We start from the raw sequence: 21,245 nt of genomic DNA on the forward strand, positions 1-21,245 counted from the left end.
ACCCTGAAGGCAGAGGGATGATGTATGAGAGAAGGATTATGACTCAAACTATGAGTGTTAGTATTGTCATCCTTTTTGTGTCGGATTTTTCAAGGTAAAAGATTTGTATCAGAAAATATTGAAAGAAATTACACTTCTGCAGGCTTGTTATTTGTCATATTAAATTTGCTGTAATCAAGTTTGACAGGCTTCTCTTTATTTTTTCCAGCAGACCATATTATTGTTGAAGATTAGTCAGATGCCTTCCGTCCATTCCCTGCCTCACATGCTATGTCATGCAAGCTTTGAAACACTTAGCACATAATTTAAACGAATGACTAATTTGGCAAGCATAATGGAAGGCACGCATACTGTCCTTGAATTGCACAAACCCATTATGGAGCTTTGTTACCTCAGCTTCTATCTTCCAGAAGGAAGAGTCAGAGGATTTACTTACAAGGGCTGTGTAACTCTGGATAGACTCAGCAGACGTTTTTGTAGCTGCTATGAAGTAAGGGAGAGGTTAGAGATGGGGCTGAGAGAACAGCCATACGAAAACTTCGGAGATATGATTTTCAAGCAAACTACCACAAAAGACATTCTCATTGAACTGTACAAACTAACTGCTGCAAAGGAAAAACTATTTTCCAGTCTTTTGAGATCACATCATATTCTGGCCCTTAACATGGAACATCAGGAGGGAAAGCGACAGGACATTTCTGGCGTATCAGAACTTAAAGGTGATGATTATTCCAGTTTTACAGATCAGCAGGAGTTCTTTCTGGATTCCACAAACAGAGACAATCTGAAACACAAAAAAGTGAGGAAATACAGAAGAAAAGAGAGCTTTGAGGAATTCAAACACTGGAAAGGGGGAAAAAAGATATATGAACAACACCTTTCTTTACTGAATGAGCAAGGCAGGCAACTGGAAAATAAGAAGATGCACTCCACAGGATTTCCTGCCAGGAGTTTTTCCAGTTCTTTTTCTGCTTCCAGTTGGCTAACAGGAAAAGGTAAGGATGATTTACCAGCAGGTAATAGTATATGGCCAGAAAGGTGGCTAGAAGGGGGTTATTTTCCTGAGAGCAACAAAACTGTGAAACTGGATGCTGGCTTACCAAGTTCTAGTTCAAAAGACAACAATGACGTGGTTGCAGTTGAACCAGTAGGTAATGAAGAATGCATTCCCAAAGTTAGGAAGGTACAACAGAGTACTTCGGTAAAGTCATCTCGGGACAGTCTATCTAACAAACTTCAGACATTAAGTAAATCTGCAGCTGATAAAAGCTTGAAAAGTAGCAAGTGTACTGATACAGTATGCAAGGAGAAAACAGGAATCACAGTTGTTGCTGAAGTAGAGGATTCAGAAGCTTATATTAAAAAAGTTGCCAAACCACCTGCAGAGTCTTTGCTTGATTTTCACAGAGATAAAGAAACCCTTTCTCCTGTTCTCACAACAGTTCAAAATGAGTTTATATCAAGGACTGATGTATACTCCCTAGATGAAGCTGCTGGAGACTCTAAAAACACTGTGTTGCAGGAAAAGGAGCAAGGTTCTGGTTTGCAGTACAAAGCAGAGAGAGTGCACTCTACTGATGAGTCATGCAACCTTGTGGGAGCAGTCAATAAAGCTCTTCTGAAAGTTATGCGGAGCGACAGTTTAGATGAAGCTGCAGAATGGAAGAGGCTGCAACAAATTACAAGAGTAGACAGAAACCTGCCAGGCTCAGTATATGAGAAAAGAACGACAGCATCCCAGGGAAGCAGGAAGCATTTATTTTTGAACCTGCCTGTAGATGAAAGTACTGTTTTTTCTCAGACAAGTAGTAATCTTAAACTGGAAGAGAAAAGGCTGCATTCACCCTCATTAGTAGCAGTGAGTAATGTTTTTACTAATTCATACCCACTATCTAATACACACAAGCAAATGTCACCTATCCCTTCTCCATTATCTTCGAGACTGCCTAGCCCACAGCTGCATCATCGGATTCTCCCATTACCAACGCAGAACACTGAGGACGAATCTATGTTCAGTGACTATGGCAGTGGGAGACACGCTGCTATAAACTTCTCTTTCAGTGATTTGGAGCCACAGTATTATCTAAAGTTTTCTGAACCTGGAGCATTGGGTTTTACCACCAGACAACCAAGCCTACATCAGAGTGCAGCTGCAGGGCATTTTGAAAAGCATGCTGTACAAGAAAAAATAACTACTCAGACACAGCAGAACTTCTGTCCAGGTCAGTCCTATTTCATACATTTTTAAACTAACAGAATCGACCATCCATGGAAGTACTGGAGTGCATTTTTAATACTAGCCTTTAATATTAAATAGTTTGTTTGCAATGAAAGTATTTTTCACTACTTAAGAAATTGAGTGAGAAGAATATTTTTTAAAAAATTTTATATAAAATTTCCTTTCACATACATTTTTAAGTCATTTATATTCAGTTCTGTTGTTACTAAATGACCTCTTAAAAAAGTTAAATATTTTTCTATACAAAATGAAAAAAAGTTTACATGCTTATTTTCCTGCTTTTCCTGTGCTGTGTTCTAGGCTGTCAAAATGCTATGATAACTTTTATTATTCAAAATGTTCTTTTTACTTTGTTTGGCTTAACTGATGATGAAATGTTGTCTGGACAAGCTTATTTACTTTAAGTATAGGACTGGTGATTTGACCATTTTAGTTACAAGAGGTTGATGTAAATTCTGTACTAACAAAGGACTTGTTTTTAAAAGGATTGCATGCAGAAGTCATGTTACAATGTATTTGAGTATAGTTCATGGGTTTATTTATAAATATATACTGTGAATACAAAAATTTACAAATATAGGACATAGTGAATCTTTGGTAGCTAAAACATCAATGTCTATACCCTTCATTTTTTCTCTAAGAAACAGAAAGACTGGAGGACAGCAGTCCTGATGTGGCTTAGACTGTTCCCTATGTGTAATGGGGAGGGATAACAGTGCAGAGGGACATAATTCCATTATAAAAGGGAAAGAGAAAAATTAGGGAAAATATGGAAAAAAACACATTGATATCTATATTTCTTGGTATCTACCTAGACTTGAGCCTTTGTGTTATACATCTTCCCACTCCCACCAGTTTCCCTTTAAAGTGCATTTGGACCTCTTGCCATACCTTTGGCTGATTCAACTCACTAAAATGGCATAAAAATATACTCTCTCTCTCTCTTTGTTTTTTGGGGTCTTGTATGGGGAGTAGGGTGGAGGGTAGTCTGCCATTTTAGTTACCTAAATTGCCTCGCAGAGTGGCCCAATGACTGACTGCCAGAGCTGGTCCAAGATGAGTTTCAAGATTCTACAGTCAAAACCAGGGAGGAAGACATGGGTTAAGGAAAGGGGGTTTCCAAGAAGGGAGATGTGTCAAATGCTGCCTATGAGGCAGTAGGCATTTATGCCTTCTGATTTTAGGAGCTGCTTTATTTCCACTCAAGACTAAATCAAATTGAATGTTGTTTGATGAGTTGACAAAGCAAATATAAATTCTCATTGACAGCACAAAAAGGCGGGTGCCGTGTTCTTATTCTTTCATTTCCTTGGTCCTGTTGTGCTATGTTGTCCTACCCCTCTCATTACTTCTTGTACTCTTTGTGCCTTGTGATGAGCTGGTTTAGCTCATGAAACCAGCAGAAAATTTTATAAGGCTAATATAGCACAACCTTTTTCTCCTCTCTTTGCGTTAGTATTTTTTAATTTAGTTTATAGTTTAGGATTTTTGGATATACAACTGTACTGATTGTGCTGCACTCCTGTCCTGGTTCTGCCTGGGATAGAGTTAATTTTCTTCATAGTAGTTTGTATGGTGCCAGGTTTAGGATTTGTGCTGAAAATAGTTTTGATAACTCACCCACATTCTAGCTTGTGCTGAGCAGAGTTTTCACATCATCAATTCCTTTTCTGTTTCTCACTCTGCCCCTCCAGTAAAGAGACTGGAGGTGGGGCACAATAGGCTGGGAGGGGACACATGTGGGCAAATGACCCAAACTAGCTAGAGAGCTTTTACATCACTTGTTTTATTTTATTCCCTCTTCTTCCACTTATCCTTCACTTATTAAACAATTTTGTTGGTTTCTTCATTTGTTCGGTTTATCTTGACTGCCATATTTTCTTGATTTTATTTTTCCTTTCCTCTTCCCCCGTCCCACTCTGAGTGTGGGGAAAGTGAGTGAGCGACTGTGTGGTGCTTATCTGCCCACAACAGGTCTATAAGAAACAAAACAAAACACAACACAACACAACACAACACAACACAACACAACACACACACAAATAGCATCTGTTGACTGAAAATCATGGCTATTAAGCAGAAGCATCTTTGTGGAGAGAACAAAGTGCAAACAAAACAAGGCCTTAGTTCTTGTTTACAGTTATCATATTGCAACATTAATACAAATAGAAAATATCACTGCAACTTTCTGAAAGATGCAGTACTATTCTGTTGGGGTTTTTTGTTGGTTTTCATGTATGATGCCAGCATTATTACTGGTGTGTCATAAAATCTGTAACTTTAAGGAAAAGTTTCCTACTTTACTGGCATAGATATCACTGTAGGTATGTCTCTGGATCTGGGATAACATGACTTTCCATTTTGGTCTGAAACAGAGTTGGAATCATTCTTATTGACAAAGCATTGGAAGTAGTCTTCTGTAAACTGACATAAATAATAACTGGCTAGTGCAGCTGAGCAAATTATGTATCTCCAAATTCAGGCAACACAGGTGATGTTAGAATTTACAGCTGTAAATTTGCAGTTTTGGTTTGATCCTTATCAGATTCCTCCGATGTGTCAAGAGCAAGATTCAGGACTATTGTTTGTATTTGTCTTTAATGGCATGCAATTGTGAAATGATTTCTTTCAAATCTAGTCTGTAATACAATTGTGTAAGTATCTACAGTGAATCTAAGAATTATGGAGAATTTTGGTTGACTCTGTCAGGCAAGTTGGTTGAAGGATTTATTTCATGACAAAAATACAGGTCTTACGAATGGCTTTTCAAACTTATAATACTGTCACAGCGTGCAGTAGTTCATACTGCACAACATTTGAGCCTTTTATTACCTGTGCAACTTTGTATTTGGAAAGTTTCATGAATGAATTAAAGTATTTTAATTTATTAGTTTAAATAATTAATTGGTCTCATCATACAGCTCTATACATAATATTAATTATCTTTTATGATTGTTTTAAATCATTATTCTTCACTTTCTTTTTGGATAATTGGACAATATTCCTGCAGTTAAAACTGAAACATTTAGCTAGCACAGTGTGCCTTTATTTCTGCACTTCCACTTTTTCTCCAACTTCAGTTTCTCTACAGCAAATATTTGTAACACCAATATTGTAGTTTCATTACACAAATTTCTATCAGAATTACACTTGAAAGTACAGTCTTCTGGGTCTTCCTGTAGAAGTGCAACTGCTGGCCATGGGAACAGGCCACAGCTTTTATGATCGCAAGGTAATAGATAATTGTGAAGAATTTATAGTTCAGCAATAATATAATAATTTAGCATCTTTCTCTGTAAGTGGGACTAGGAATTAACATTCCTATAGTTCTGCTTGAGTTATAAAAATTCTAAGTAAAATATTTAGAATCTTTAGAATAAATTAATACTTTCAAGAAATAAAATGTTCAGCTTCAAGCAGCAAAAACAAAACACTGAGATTTCTCACAAAAAGACACTTATTATATCCTCAAAATCATACTTCCTGCATTTCTATAGGACATTCTTTCTACTCTAACATAAAATTATGGTTTTATAGTGCTGGAGAAGCCAAGCTTGCTTTTGAAACAATCCTCAATATATCTGAATATCTGTCTCAGGGAAAGATTTTCTGAGACCTTTTAGTTCCTGACTGTGCTCTCAAGTTGTTCACAGTGGCAGAAAAAAATAGGGAGAAAAGTTTCAGAACTGTTTTATTTAATTAGTATGGAATTACATTGATATATTGTTTCACTTAGTAACATATGAAAGAGGAGCAAGATTAGTGAAAACTTTAGCAGTTATTGAAGTGAATTTGATTCAGAGAAGGAAACTTAAAAATAAAATTATCTGGTTTTGACGTATCCTCGATGACTTAAAGCCAGTCAGCCAAGACATCCCATTATTCCAGGACAGTGACTGGTAATTGTGCTTTGAGTCAAGGTGAGACTAGGATAGATCATTCACCACACTTTGTGTTTTATATATTAATGCTCCTGTGGGAAAATGGAATAAAAAAACTGTTAAGAGGAGATAGTGAAAGCGAGAAAGAACAAATGAGAATAATGGTCTTACCCTGCACACACACCCCTCCCAGCCAATAAAGATTGTTCCTTTGTTGATATCTATTAGTTGTGAAAGAAGAATATATCCCACAAACACAGAAATCTGAAATTAGTAGGACTGTAGACAAATGGAAACTTAATGTGGTATAGAACTGAATGATTAAGGCTTGTGCCAGGTAAAATGATTGAGGCACTGAAAGGGACAGGACCATTTTCTCTCCTTAATATCTCCCCTTCTTCTAGCAAAGGCCTCCTCTCTTGCTCTCTCTCCCCTTTTTTGGAACAACTTTGGTGGTTTTCTTGCTTTTTGGTAATTTGAGTCAGATTACTAAGCAAGCTTAAAACTGAGCCAGCAAGGAGAGAGGTGAGTAGCTTTTGTGGGTTTAGTGACCTGAATGGTCCACTAGTGGTCTGATGAAAACCAAAGCTTGGGTGAGTGAGGACATGAAAGTGTCCTGCCAAGAGGCAGAAAGGACAAGTGAGCAAGACCACCCCTACTGGCAGCAGGGAATCTCCAAAACCTCAGTTGCATCCCAAACCTGGAAGCCAGGAGGCTGGCTGGGACTGGCTAAAAAAGAAGTTGTTGGGAGTGGCAGAGGTGAATGAAGTTGGATGATGACACAGAGAGACTGTGATTTTTCAAATGGCTGGTATTAGTCGTGAAGCAGGAAGAGAAGGTGAACAACTGAGAAAGGGAAACTCTAGTGGACTGGGTAGGGGATGTGGTCTTGGCTAAGATGGAGAATAGGAATGGAGTATCACAAAACAAGTGGAGCATGGCAGATTAGAGTTGAAAGAAATATTTTTTTGTGGGGAAAAAAAAATATTTTTTGTGTGTGACCCTCTGGTTGCACCCAGAGGGACATGATGCCAACCAGAGGGAGTCTGACAAGCCAGGGTAGTGGGATTGCGAAAACCTCATGAGGTTCAACAAGGCCAAATGCAAGGTCCTGCATTTAGTTCGGGGCAGTGCTCAGTATCACTACAGACTGGGGGATGAAGAGACAGAGAGCAGCCCTCTGGAGAAGGACTTTGGGGTCCTGGTGGATGAGAAGCTGGACATGAGATGGCAATGTGTGCTTGTAGCCTAGAAGTCTAGCTGTATCCTGGGCTGCATCAAAAGAGGCATAGCCAGCAGGTCAAGGGAGGTGATTCTGCCCTTCTACTCTGCTCTGATGAGACCCCACCTGGAGTATTGTGTCCAGCTCTAGAGCCCGCATCACAGGAAAGACATAGACCGGTTGAATGGGTCCAGAGGAGGGACAGAAAAATGATCAGTGGCCTGGAACGCCTCCCCTATGAAGAGAGGCTAAGACAGTTGGGGTTGTTCAGCTTGGAGAAGTGAAGACTCCAAGGAGACCTTATTGTGTCCTTTCAATACTTAAAGAGGACTTATAAGAAAGGTGGGGGGAAAACATTTTTGCAGGGCCTGTAGCAATATGACAAGGGGTAATGGTTTTAAACTAGAAGAGGAAAAGTTTAGACTAGATGTTAGGAAGATGTTAGGATGGTTTTTTTCCCTGAGGGTAGTAAAACACTGGAACAGGTTGCCCGGAGAGGTGGTGGATACCCCATACCTGGAAACATTCAAGGTCAGGTTGGATGGGGCTCTGAGCAACCTGATCTAGTTAAAGATGTCCCTGCTTACTGCAGGGGGGTTGTACTAGATGACCTTCATAGTCCCTTCCAATCCAAATCATTCTATGATTCTGTGAAAATTCGCAAAAGGATCTATAACCATTAGAATGTATATCATGGGTGTAAACCTAACAGTCTTGCTGATGATCCATGAAGTCAGTGTGTAATACTGTATGGAATTTTGGAAATACAGGGAAAAGAAGGCAGGAAGAAAAAGAAAGATGAAGTAAGTGGTTTTGATTTTAAAGTCTTACAAGGTGTAATACTTATTGTGATGCAGAGAAGGCATCTTAACTGCTAGAAGAGGCTGGTGAATACAGTTCTTCAGATTATTTCCCAAATAATTTTGTTCAATTGACTAGTAAGATATGTATCCAAGAGTTCCTTGTAATATATTCTGGATGTGACTGTAGCTGCACCTATTCCTGCTGATTATTAGATGGAGAATGTTGTGTTTCCTTGTTACTGCCAATGAGAATTTCATGGCAACAGTTCCCTTTCCATTAGAAAGAATTGAAAACAAGCATTTTAGCAATTTTGTATTGTTGTCAAAAATTATGCACAGCCATTTGAAAACATGCCAGCTGCTAATGGCTAACTCTGGGTGATCGATTTTACAGTCTTTAAATGTAATAGAAGTACTTAAATCTATAAACTGACTGTTATGATATGGATAAATACTTGAATATTCAAGTATTATTCTTAAATTGAACTAAGAACATGAATCCTCATGGTTTAGTCCTCAAAGGTTTTTAAGGGAATGAAAAGCACAAAATGATATTTTTTTTTCAATATTCACTCACTGGTGCCTGGAGGAACAGCTTTCATAACTGCTCTGAGAGTTGCCTGCTTCTTAAGGCTTTTGACTGCCAGTTAAAACTGGGTTTTCCCTGTCTTCCTAGGTTCATTAGTGTTTACAATGTAAACACGTTTACTTCCACGTGAATCAGAATACTCTGATTCTACAAACATAGCAGTTATATAGTCTTAGTTTTACATGTCTGCTTAAATTTCCAGCATTAAAGTAGCAGGTTGAAGTATCAATGTCACTAAGCCCTACTTTTGAATGAGTTTGGGTGCGCTATCATTAACCACAAAAAAAAATAAAAATCTATTGCAGTGCCAGTGCTAGAAGACTTGTAATTGAAAAATGGAATACAGGGAATATTTCATCCTACATATTTAATGAAGGTAGCAAAAATAATGACTATAAAATTGCTATTTTAATTTTATTTTCTCTTTTCCTAGCTTAACTAATTCTTTAAGCTGAAAAGGGACCAAAAGTAAGCTAAGAGAAGTCCAATAACAAGACCTTATGATATGTTCCTGAACTATGGTTTCAGAAAATGAAGTTTCATATAAACAAAACTCTGTTTGAAGCCTCTTCTAACAGGAGACAGATGATATTATGTTGTTTTTTATGTTCCTTTTATAAGGCAGGGTTTATTAATATCTTCTCTAATTGAAGTGGTTCAGAGAATTGCTAATTAGCATTTTAAAAGCACTGTAGCGTTCTGTCCATTAGAAGTATGTACTCATGAAGTAAATTTGCATATAGATCCCATGGAAACATGATGCATAGTTTCTCACAGGTAATTCACATGAAAGTATATATACGTGAGTGTGTTGCTTCTCTAAAACCTGCTTCAGAGTACAAGTTCTTTGAAGATGCTCTGAAGGAGTTAAGAGGCTGGGGTAAGAACAGAATTGCATAAAAAAAGAAAAGATAATTAATCACAAAATCTCAGAATGATTTAGGTTGGAAGAAACATCTTGAGATCATCTAATCTAACCCTCTGCAGGGTTACCTAGAGCAGGGTCACCTAGAGCAGGTTGCCCAGGCCTGGGTCTAGTAGGTTTTTTAATTTCTCCAAGAGTGGTGACTGAACAACGTCTCTAGGCAACCTGTTGCAGTGCTTTGTCACTCTCACAGTAAAAGAGTGTTTGCTTACACTCAGGTGAAATTATGTACATTTTAATTTGTGCTCATGATACTGGCAGCCTGTTTTATGCTGCAAGAGTGCCTTGCTGGATCATGTTCAACTTGTTTTGCAAAGCTACTTTGCAGCCAATTGGCTCCCAGCATCTACTGGTGCCTGGCATTGTTCCTCCCCAGGTGCAGAAATTTGTAATTCCCCTTGCTGAATGTCATGAGATTCCTATCAGCCCATTTCTCCACTCTGTAGAGATCCCTCTGGATGGCAGCACAACACTCTGATGTATCAACCACGCCTCCCGGTTTTGTCTCATTAGCAGACTTTCTAAAGGTGCACTTTGTCCTATTGTCTGGGTCAATAATGAGGATGTTGAATGGTATCAGCTCCAGTATTGGGTCCTGGGATGCTCCAGTAGTTTGTTGCCTAGTTTCAACCACTAGTTCCAACAGGAATTAGTGCCACTGCTCACAACACTTTGGGTCTAGTCTTTCAGCCAGTTTTTAATCCATCTTAGTGTCCAGTTATCTAACTCATACTTTGTCATCTTATCTATGATGATGTTATGAGAGACAGTGTCAAAAGCTATACTAAATTAAAAGTAAACAATATATACTCACCTTGTTTAAAACCCCCCTAACCTAGTCCTGCTCCATCAAGTGTAAGTTTTCCTTGCTCCACAGTTTCCCTCTCATCTTAGGACCCTGGGATTCCTGAAGGTATGTTTTACTGGTAAAGATTGAGATGAAGAACACATTGACTACTTCAGCCTTCTCCGTGTTATTTATCACCTGCTCACCATCCCCGTTCATCAGTTATTTAACGGATAGTTTTTCATGGTTTTGCATACATGAATAGTCTTATCTCAGTTTGCCAAAGAAAGAGCAAGCTCGTAAGTGCATCAAATTTATGAGATTAAATGTAATAGTGAAGTTCAAAAATTTGGAGTTAAAACTTGTATCATATAAATCCCATCAACCTATTTTGATTATCTAAAGTTATTGCCTTCCTTTTCTGACTATGAAGTGATTCTGTAGATTACAATCTGGATCAACAATAGTGAAATGTTATGTTAAATCTATTACCGTCTTAGTAGAACCAATATAAGTAAGTACTATACACACTTGTGGGGTAGCAGTCATAAGTTCTATTTTCTCTCAGCATTTTTCTGGTGGATTTTTGTCTCTGCAAAGTTTAATTACCATCTCAGTGCTTTTAATTTCTATTCCAGACTTGTTCTTTTTTGCTCAATCTAAAACTATCTCTCTAATATCTTATGCAAATTGTGTTACCTAAAGACTCAGTATGGCTAAACTGGAGGTAATTATGAGATCTTTCCAGATATTTGCTTTCTGAATCACAGTGAGTAAAACAACTATCCTGACTGCCACTTAGGCCTGTAAGATATCCTCTTCAATACAGATTTCTTTTGCTCCTTCTGTAGAGAGTTGCAGGCTTATCAAAAGTTTTCCAGTCAAGTCTGCACGTCCTTTCTAGATACGTAATCTTGCAAAGATCACTAATAGTATGTCCAACTACAATCACAGTCAGAATATAGCTCTTTAATGGATCTTTAGTTTCAATGCAGTTACTCTCAATAGATTCCATTATGATTCCCTCAAGGACATCATGGTATGTTCTCCATTGAGTCTTATGACACGAGATAATGATAAAAGATCATTAATACTTCTTCCCAGTGAAGCCGAAATCTTTTTCATAGTAATGTAAACAATATAAGGCAATGCTGCATTGAAACTGTAGATTTGTGGCAGCTTGAAATGAACGTAGACAGGACTGGAAGTTCAAGACAAAGTCTCTGAGTTAAAAAGACCTTCTAAAGACTGACCATGATAGATGCTGTGAACAAATAGCTCCTGTTTTAGTTGAATGACTTCCCAGCATGGCACACTTAAGCAACAGTTATATTTCATCTCGCTTTGTAACATGTGACTTTTCAGTCAAAGGCAATCAGTGAGGGGAAACCAAGTGAATTAAATTGGAATGAAAAAACAGAGACAGCTTAATGTTTTATGCTGGTCATAGATTAACAATTTTCTGTTTCACGAGAGGAAGAAAAGGCCAAAACATTCACACTGGTTTACAGTTTGTGCACTCAGTTTAACAGACTTACCGCAATGAAATGAACTTTTTTCATCAGTATAAAAAGAATTTCTTGAAGCAAAATACTGGCATAATGTGAAAGTTGTCATTTATCAAGTCTATATGTATTCTGTTGGCCATTTAAAACAAGTTGATAGAAATGGTTCAGCTGATATTTTTCTTGATTCATCAGGTTGATATGTAAGCTGAAATCAAACATAAATATTTACATCTGTAAGTCTAAATTAATAATGCATATAGGATTTTTTAAAAGCTATTTGACATTTTGTCTCTTAAAAGTGACATTGCACCAAATACAACTTGTAAAAGTAGTTAAAAAGTTATGCATGTTTGCTGCTAAAAATGTACTTTAAAATGCACACAATGAGAGTTGATGTAATTTTTGTGTTTGTGGTATATGATATCGATAAATAATTTTTAATAGTGTTTCAGTATTTAGATGTGACATTAAATCTATAATAACACGTTTAAATAATACTTATAAGTAGTGAATATTATTTAGGAGTCCAGGCATTAAAATACAGCTCCTAGTGGTTTAATGATGTATTTAATTGTTTGTGTCAGAGGAATTTTTCTTTGGTATGAGATTATGACTACCCTTACATTTAGATTATGGCAGCCTCTCATTTGCTCCAAGTGTTTAGTACTATCCAGAGCATAGTCAAAGTTCTCTTCAGGGTTGTGTGTTAAGTTGCTGGGATCAATGAGGTGAAAATAGGGCAGAGAAAAATCAAGAACTGTGGGATGTGTTTTACAGGAAGAATTTTAAAGGCTGAAGGAAATTGCTTTTTACCAGAACAAGAGGTGAGTAAGGGAAGAAATTTAAATAATTCACAGTCCCTCATCCGAGTGGCATTCTCTGTGTACTGCAACTTGCAGTGTCCTGTATGATAAAGATTTTAATGCTTTGCAGTATTCTACTTTTTTTTTTACATTTATGTTTTGGGATTATTAAAATGAAAAATGCTATTTGTTTTCATAAGTTTTTCTATTACAGTGAGGGGGCATATGGGACATATTAGTAGTTTGGATACAATGAGATTCTCTGAAATAGTCCTAAGCGATCACTTATCCTTTCTTTGCTATCAGTACACAATTCAGTGATTTTGAATAACGAAAAACTACAAAGATTAGGAGTTGGAAAATTAAGCTGAAAAGCTTTTGTGTGTACTAAAAAAGACTGACTTTATGGATAAAGGTATTCTGAGTTTCTCTTCTGTAACTGCTTCAGTGATTTTTGTATTTGTATGTTTACCTTATGAGCAAAAAATATTTCCTGATTGCCATCCCCTGTGTATTGGAACCTCATACCTCACCAAAACCACTAAATATTTATTAATAGAAGAGAAAATCATTATTATGTGTACAAACTGAAGTAGACTGGTTCTTGTTCTGTAAGTTTCAGTTTCTGTTACAAAAATATCAGTAAAAGTAACAAAACTGTAGCACAGGGGAGTCTGGCCAATAACAAGTTATTACCTCTACAAAAGCATTAGCTTACTAATTACTTTTGCGGGAGAAGTTTCAGAAAGGCTAAAACTAGTTGTTCTGATTCCTTATACCCCCGAACACATACCGTATTTCTGCAGCTGAGCAAGAAGCCCTGCAGCTGGAGGGGCACATCATCAGTTCCCAGCTTGCTCCCAACAGCTTTAGCTATTACTCTCTGCAAAACACTAGGTGCTTCTGTGTGACTTTACATGTTAATCATGCTTACCCCATATACATAATTTGTATATGGGATCTGGTTCATATTATCAATGTATTTATAACAAATAGCTCGCTTTCAATGTCCGGAAAAACTAAACACTAGAGTCACTAAGGGAGACTTATCTAAACACTGCAGAATTTTCTTGAGCATGTTGTGCTAAATTAGGAGTAGCTGTCTGTTGAAGTCATTCCAAGTATGTTGGGGCAATTACTAAAAAAAAATGGCTTCTTTTATCTTATGCAGCACTGAAGTCAGTATTTTTTGCAGCCCCTTGAATAGCGTTTTGCTAACATATACTGGAGTCTGGTTATTAATGTTGTTTTAAAAGTGAAATCTAAAGCTTTGTTTACTCCTTTGGACAGTAAAATTTTTGGGGTTTCTTTCCCCTGTTAATTTTATTTAACTTACGACATATATAAAACCTGTAGAGCTGCTGGCATCGAGCCATTTAATCCTACAATAATTAAAATCTAGAGGCTATCTTGTTTAATTTTCTTCTAGGGTACATACTCCAGTAAGTAGTGCAGTTGTCTATGTGTTGTAAACTTGATCAAATGTTTGCTAATTTCTTATTCTTCAAAATTTGTTTTGTCTTAAGAAATTGAAGGAGTTAAGGCAGAAAAATATATTGAAAACTGTTATTAAAATAAAAATGATTCAATTTTAGAGAGTATAGGTTTTAAAATACGTATTAAAATGAAGTTACACTTATGTGTAAATTTTAAAGATCTGTTATAGTTTAAACTTGATCATATATTTGATAAGTATACTAATTTCTGCCAGGATTTTTTTCTTCTTTTTGGAAAATTCAAGCTTTTATAAAATAAAACTAGAAATAAACAAACTTCTCCTCAAGAGGTTTTAGGGGTTTTGGGTTTTTTTTTTCCTATTCACATTTTGGTGGCCAGTAAGAAGTTTGAGTTTAAAGGTTTTGCTCAAAGTTTAGCAGAAAATGGGCTATATTTTGAAGCTATTTCAGATTTTCAAGATGATGTGAACTTAGGGAGAGGTATCTTTTCTGTTAAAGAGCTACATTTGTGATAATTAAGTCCAGTGAGACTACTTTCTTCAGTAACAACTCCAAAACAAAATGTTTTTTAGTCAAAACAGGCAGAAGTCTGGTTTTTAAATAAACTAAAACAAATAAAATAAGGGGCTTTTTTCCTTGTCTTCCACGGTATGTCTGACAGTATACTGTTTTACTTTCAAGTTCTACTTTTTTTCCTCTCTGTGTAATCATATTTCAGTTTGAGCAATGTAGATGTTTTGTATGAGAGCTGTCCTGTAGGAAGTGTTTGCATTGCATGTCTAGTCTGCACCAGCAATCCTCTATTTTTCCAGTTTGGTCTATGAGACTCGCTGGATGGACATTCCAGCAGTTCAAAGAGTAACTTAACCTTGAACACTTTTTGTGTAGTTATAGTTGCTAAGATATGTCTGCAAAGCCCTCATACATTTATCAAAATCTTCACAGCAGGGCTGGCATTCCATAGCTTCTCTCACCCCATTGAGTTACAGTCATTCCAGCCTCGTGACGCAGTGCAAGTACCTTAAGCTTTCTTCGTGTGGGTTAGGTGTAACTATAGGCTCAAAGGGAATTTTAGGCTACAAACAAGGCTGTGACATAGCCTAGGCTCGAGGCATTAATAATGTGGCTGGTCAACGAGACAGAGCACAAAAGTAGGTTAAAATAACTTTGTAAAGTTGCAGCTCTGTCATCAGAGGACTGAGTTCTCTTATGTGTAACTCTCATTGAAATAGTTTTTAAATATGCAGATTGGGCTGACAGCTGGGTGTTCCAGCATTGCAAATAAAAGGTTTGTTGGAATTCAGGTTTGCTTTAGCAGCTCTGGCTGCTAAATACAACACCTAATAATACTAATATTTAAACAGTCATGTCTTTGAATAGCCTTGGAAGTATTTCCACCCATCCTCTTGGTGATGTGCTTATGAACCAGCTGTTTAGCACGCTACTTCGCTTTCTTACTCAGCACAGACCTTTCATCACTTCTCATTTATTCTTATTCCTTTTCTCCTTCATGAGACTTATGCTTTCCTGCCTGTACCTTATGAAAGAAGAAAGCTCATAATTTGCTTGTTCACAAGAAGTTATCTCTTCCACCCATTTCAATACCCTGGGCAATTACCTGGAAGATCATTTCACAAATGAAAGGAAGGAATTCTGAATTACTGTTACCTCCTTATTCCACAAGACCTTTGGAATGGATGCAAAAGTGTGCAGAGTGGATGAAGTACAATTTTAGATGCCCTAGAGTGTCTGAGGCACAGACATAGAGCTGGCAAATGTGATCCGAAATGATGCACACCATTGTGGACTGGAGTAAATTAATTTCAGCATTTGGCATTCATTTAGGCAACTGAATCCCCAAAACTGTGTCGTAAAATATGTGACAACTTTCTATTGCAGCAATGTTAACTTTCATCAAGCCAAATTTCTTGGACTTTTAAAAAAAAACACATCTGAATTTTGGTCTAGAATCTCGTCATACATTTCGATACTTTGTAGTCTGTTTTCTTCTGTGAACTACCCTGTACATACATTTTTCATTTCTAGTTCAGTATAATTTTGTCATTGCCTCTGTGTCAGTGTAGTAAGGCAGTTTGTTTGACTTTTAACCGTAAAACTTAACAGACTGTGTGGGGATTTTCTGGAAAACGATTTTATGGTTCTCAGTCCACTGAAGTAACACTCCCTTTATTTAATCCTAGTAGGAAATTTGATGAAGTGAAACTAATTGTACTTCACAAGTATAAAGCTCAGGAGGACAAACTTTAGAGGTCTTTGGCCAATATGCAGAATTTGTATAACAGGTTTACTCTTAACAATAGAACTGTGAACAACCAAAATAAAGTTATGCCTTTTATTTGATTCATTTGGCATTTACATGTTGAAGATGAAAGAATTTTAACACAAAAAGTATACCTTTTGTATGAATCAGAAGTATGACAAATAGCAGTTTGCTCTCACATCCATATAGTAGCATGTTCTAGCATGGCATTTGTTATCACTATGGCTTGAAATACAAAAACAGCCTCTTCAAGAAGCGTTCTGAATGCATGTTTAACTTGAAGCAAGACTGACAGCAAGTATGTGCTTATGATCAGTTTAAATGGGAATGCTTTCCAAAACAAAATTATATGCTATATGGCCAACAATTGCTAGCATGTAATTTTATTTTTAAATAAATGTAATACTGGCAGACTTGAGGTTGCTGGATTGCAGCAATGACTGGTATTTATATCTGGTTGATTAGCATGCCAGTGAAAAACTTCATGTGACAAAAATCCACTTGGCTAATGAACCACCTTTTAATTAGACCTTGAATTTTCAAAAGAATACAACTTATTTTTTTCCTCAGTAATGTAATAAAATGGCATGGAACAATTGCAAAAATGAATTGAATGACAGAAATACTTTCAAGTGAATTAAGCAGACTGCATGTTAGATGCTTTGACATCCAAGGCTTTGTTTTGTTCTGCCAGACCTGACTGACATCAATAAAAAGGGCCAGCTTACATAATGAAAATGTTTTCTTCTGGTTCATAATAGAACCTTTTGGGTTCAAGAAAGCCTTGATAAAGCTAAAATGCTTGTGGATTCTTCTGGTGGTTTATATGGTTATTTTGATGGGCAAACATTATTGAACATGCATGTAGTACCTTGCAGATGTTATACAATTAACCATACACTAAGCCTGAAAATATGTCTTTCAAAAAAGCACTTTAAAAAAAATAAAAAGCCGTCCTCAAACTTGACTGTTTTTAACATGTGTATGTCAGAGTTTAAACTGTGAAATATTGCTTGTGATTTCAGCAGATATTTGTTAAAATATGAATAAATAGTCAGTAATTATTAATGTAAAGTTCTAGCTCTTTTGCTGTGTTGTTTCTGATCAGTAGTTTTAGGATTGCTATAATTAGCCAGCCCCTTATTGAATCTTACTGTAAAACAAAAGAAAGGAGTGGTGTGGAGAGGTAGCTATTCTAGAGTAGCATGTTCCCTTATGACTCCTGAAACCTCTTCATTGTACTGTTCTCCTTTCATTTCCCTCTTTTTCACTATCACAACAGTTCCTTCAGTCCTAGTTGGTCATCATCACTAACTGTAAAATCCATGTTGTTGTGCCTGATGATGCATATTCTGATATCCAACCTGACGTCTCTGTGGTGCAGGGATTCTGCTGTAGTTAATGTGTATCATAATCATGATATTTGGGGAACAGTGCTGTGAAGAACTGGAGAAAGCACTTACTGGGCAGCAAAAAGGCCAGTGAAATTCAAGGAAATAAATATGAAGCTGTGCACAAAAAAAAACCCAAAAAACCAATTTCACTTCATATATAAAATGAAGCCAGCCATTACCTTTCATGAATTACATCTTTGAGTCATGACCGATAGTTCCATGTAAATATTTGTGGAAAAATTAATAGCTTTCAAAAATGAAATTGAATGCTAGAATTTTTTAGAAAATAAATAAAAGGCAGAAGCATTATGCCACTCTACAAGGTCTAATTCTGACAAACTTCAAATACCTTGCAGTTCTTATTTCTTCATCTCAAAAAGTATATGGTAAATCTGGGTCATATTCAGGGCAGGACAATAGGATTTTTTACAGCACAAAAAAAATTGCTGCATGAGGAATAACAAAACAATCTCTTCTGCCTGGATAAAAATAAACATAACTTACAAGATGTATGATAGAGATTGTAAAACTGTGAGTGGCTGGAGGGGCTGAATAGGGTTGGATTGTTTGCTCTCTCTCCAGTACACCAGCTGAAGTTCACCAAAACATTTGTAGGAGCCAGGTTCGAAGGAAGCAAAAGGACATAGTACTTCATGCATGTAGCTGAGCTGTGGAACATTTTGCTAAAAGATACTACAGAGCCCAAGATTTACATCAGAACAGGAGACATTAGGAATGGAAGTCTGCTGAGGATTACTGAAAATCTTGCACAGATGTCCGAGTTGTATGTGGAGGGTGAACAGGAGAGTACATGGGGGAAATATCATATGTGCTTGTGTGTTCTTACGCACTTCCTTAAGCATAGGGCTCTTCTGGTAGATGTAGAATAGTGAATTAGACATTTGACTCCTACGATATTTTTTTCTTTCTTGGTTTTTTTTTATTTTATTGCTCTGATTGTTTTTTTAAATGCTGCCAAATAAAATACTGCTTACACTGATGTTATCCACTGTCTTATTTCAGTGATTTAGTACTGGTTTTTTTGCAGTGTGTCCTTAATCTGAAAAGAATTCTGTTTCCCAGGATCAGGCAATCAGTTCCCAGAAATGCTGTTAGAGTTAAAATAGATATTGCAGGACAAATTTATTTTAGGGAAATTTTAATTCCATGTAGCTGTTTAATTTTATAGTTTTACGACTGATCCTGGGGAGAAGGGAATGGGAAAGGCAATTTAGTTTACCCTGATAAATATTTTACTCTAAGCAGTTTTATATTGGACTGTTCTAATATCTAATCTGTAGAATATATTTAATACATAGCATTGTAAACTTTCCCTTGCTGGGAAGCAACACTTACTATTAAGGAACGATGTGTATCTTCCTTATCATGTAGATGAGAAGTAGTTTATAACTGTGACTGTTCCAACAGTTCCAGGTCCTTCTTATGTTGGGGATTCCAGAGCTGGACACAATACTCCAGGTGGGGTCTCATGATAGCAGAGTAGAGAGGGAGGGTCACCTCCTTCCACCTGCTGGCCACGCTTCTTTTGATATGATTACCCTTCTGGACTGCGAGTGCGCATTGCTGGCTCATGTCAGGCTTCTCAACAGTTAGCACCCCCAACTCTTTCTCCGCAGAGCTGCTCTCAATCACATAATTCCCCACCCTGTATTGAAACCACAGATTGCCCAATGCAGGTGTAGGACCTTGCACTCGGCCTATTCTCTGATTATATGATGACAGGTTTGTTTTCACTTGCGCACAAACAGTGCTCACATGGTTAAATGCATTGACAGGCAAATTCTTAATATCAGGATTATTTTTTATTGCTTATATCCTAAGGAACCTGCTGTCCCAGATAAGTACAGCTGTTTAAGCAGTTTGATTATATACTTTCCCAAGAAAATCTTTCTCAGTGGTATTTGTGGTAGTTTTAGTAGACTAAAATCTTCTTAATTGGAATTCTCTCACAGTCTATTTCTTTGCCTAAATCTCCATCAACTTTCTCACTGTCCTTTGTCATGTAGCTCTCCATCTTCTTCTCATCTTAATCCTTGACCCTAGACAACTTTCAGTCAACTTCTCCATTTATTATATACTTGGCTTTGTCTCTCTTTTTGGCATCTTGACTGGATCAAACACTGTCACTGCTCTATTTCTTTCTGCCTTTTGTTCACTCACATCTCTCTCTCCTTGTACCTCAGATATATTTAGAAGTTTCAGTGTTTATTTGGCGGCAAATCATAGAATCATAGAATAACCAGGTTGGAAGAGACCCACCGGATCATCGAGTCCAACCACTAAACCATGCCCCTTAGCATGCCCTCAAACACTAAACCATGCCCCTTACCACCTCGTCCACCCGTGCCTTAAACACCTCCAGGGAAGGTGATTCAACCACCTCCCTGGGCAGCCTGTTCCAGTGCCCAATGACCCTTTCTGTGAAAAATTTTTTCCTAATATCCAGCCTAAACCTCCCCTGGCAGAGCTTGAGGCCACTTCCTCCCATCTTGTCCCCTGTCACTTGGGAGAAGAGGCCAGCACCCTCCTCTCCACAACCTCCTTTCAGGTAATTGTAGAGAACAATGAGGTCTCCCCTCAGCCTCCTCCTCTCCAGGCTAAACAACCCCAGCTCCCTCAGCTGCTCCTCATAAGACCTGTTCTCCAGCCCCTTTACCAGCTTTGTTGCTCTTCTCTGGACTTGCTCCAGAGCCTCAACATCCTTCTTGTGGTGAAGGGCCCAGAACTGAACACAGGATTCAAGGAGCGGTCTCACCAGTGCCGAGTACAGAGGGAGAATAACCTCCCTGGACCTGCTGGTCACGCCGTTTCTGATACAAGCCAAGATGCCATTGTCCTTCTTGGCCACCTGGGCACACTGCTGGCTCATGTTCAGTCGGCTGTCAACCAACACCCCCAGGTCTTTCTCCTCCAGGCAGCTTTCTAGACAGACTTCTCCTAGTCTGTAGCACCGCATAGGGTTGTTGTGCCCCAAGTGCAGGACCGGGCACTTGGCCTTGTTAAACCTCATGCCATTTGACTCTGCCCAGCGGTCCAGCCTGTTCAGATCCCTTTGCAGAGCCTCCCGACCCTCCAGCAGATTGACACTTCCACCCAGCTTTGTGTCATCTGCAAACTTGCTAAGAGTGCACTCAATGCCTTCATCCAGGTCATTGATAAAGACATTGAACACGGCTGAACCCAGCACTGAGCCCTGGGGAACCCCACTTGTCACTGGCCTCCAGCTGGATTTAACGCCATTTCCCACCACTCTCTGGGCCCGGCCATCCAACCAGTTTTCCACCCAGGAGAGTGTGCACCTGTCCAGGCCAGAGGCTGACAGTTTCCCAAGCAGA

General features: G+C 37.8%; 1 protein-coding gene across 2 annotated transcripts in view; it reads left to right on the top strand.

Moving 5' to 3' along the window:
- Nucleotides 1-21,245, top strand: part of FMN1 (formin 1) — a 186,915-nt gene that overhangs the window by 14,399 nt on the left and 151,271 nt on the right. The window contains exon 2 of one of the 2 annotated variants that reach the window (XM_069858209.1): nucleotides 209-2,222. In XM_069858209.1, the coding sequence (XP_069714310.1) occupies nucleotides 314-2,222 (1,909 nt within the window). In that variant the 5' untranslated portion in view covers nucleotides 209-313. The remainder of the gene's footprint in view (nucleotides 1-208; nucleotides 2,223-21,245) is intronic. The other variant, XM_069858210.1, reaches the window with a different exon arrangement.

This window comes from Phaenicophaeus curvirostris, chromosome 5 (assembly GCF_032191515.1).
Source record: "Phaenicophaeus curvirostris isolate KB17595 chromosome 5, BPBGC_Pcur_1.0, whole genome shotgun sequence".
In the NCBI taxonomy this organism is placed as follows: Eukaryota; Metazoa; Chordata; class Aves; order Cuculiformes; family Cuculidae; genus Phaenicophaeus; species Phaenicophaeus curvirostris.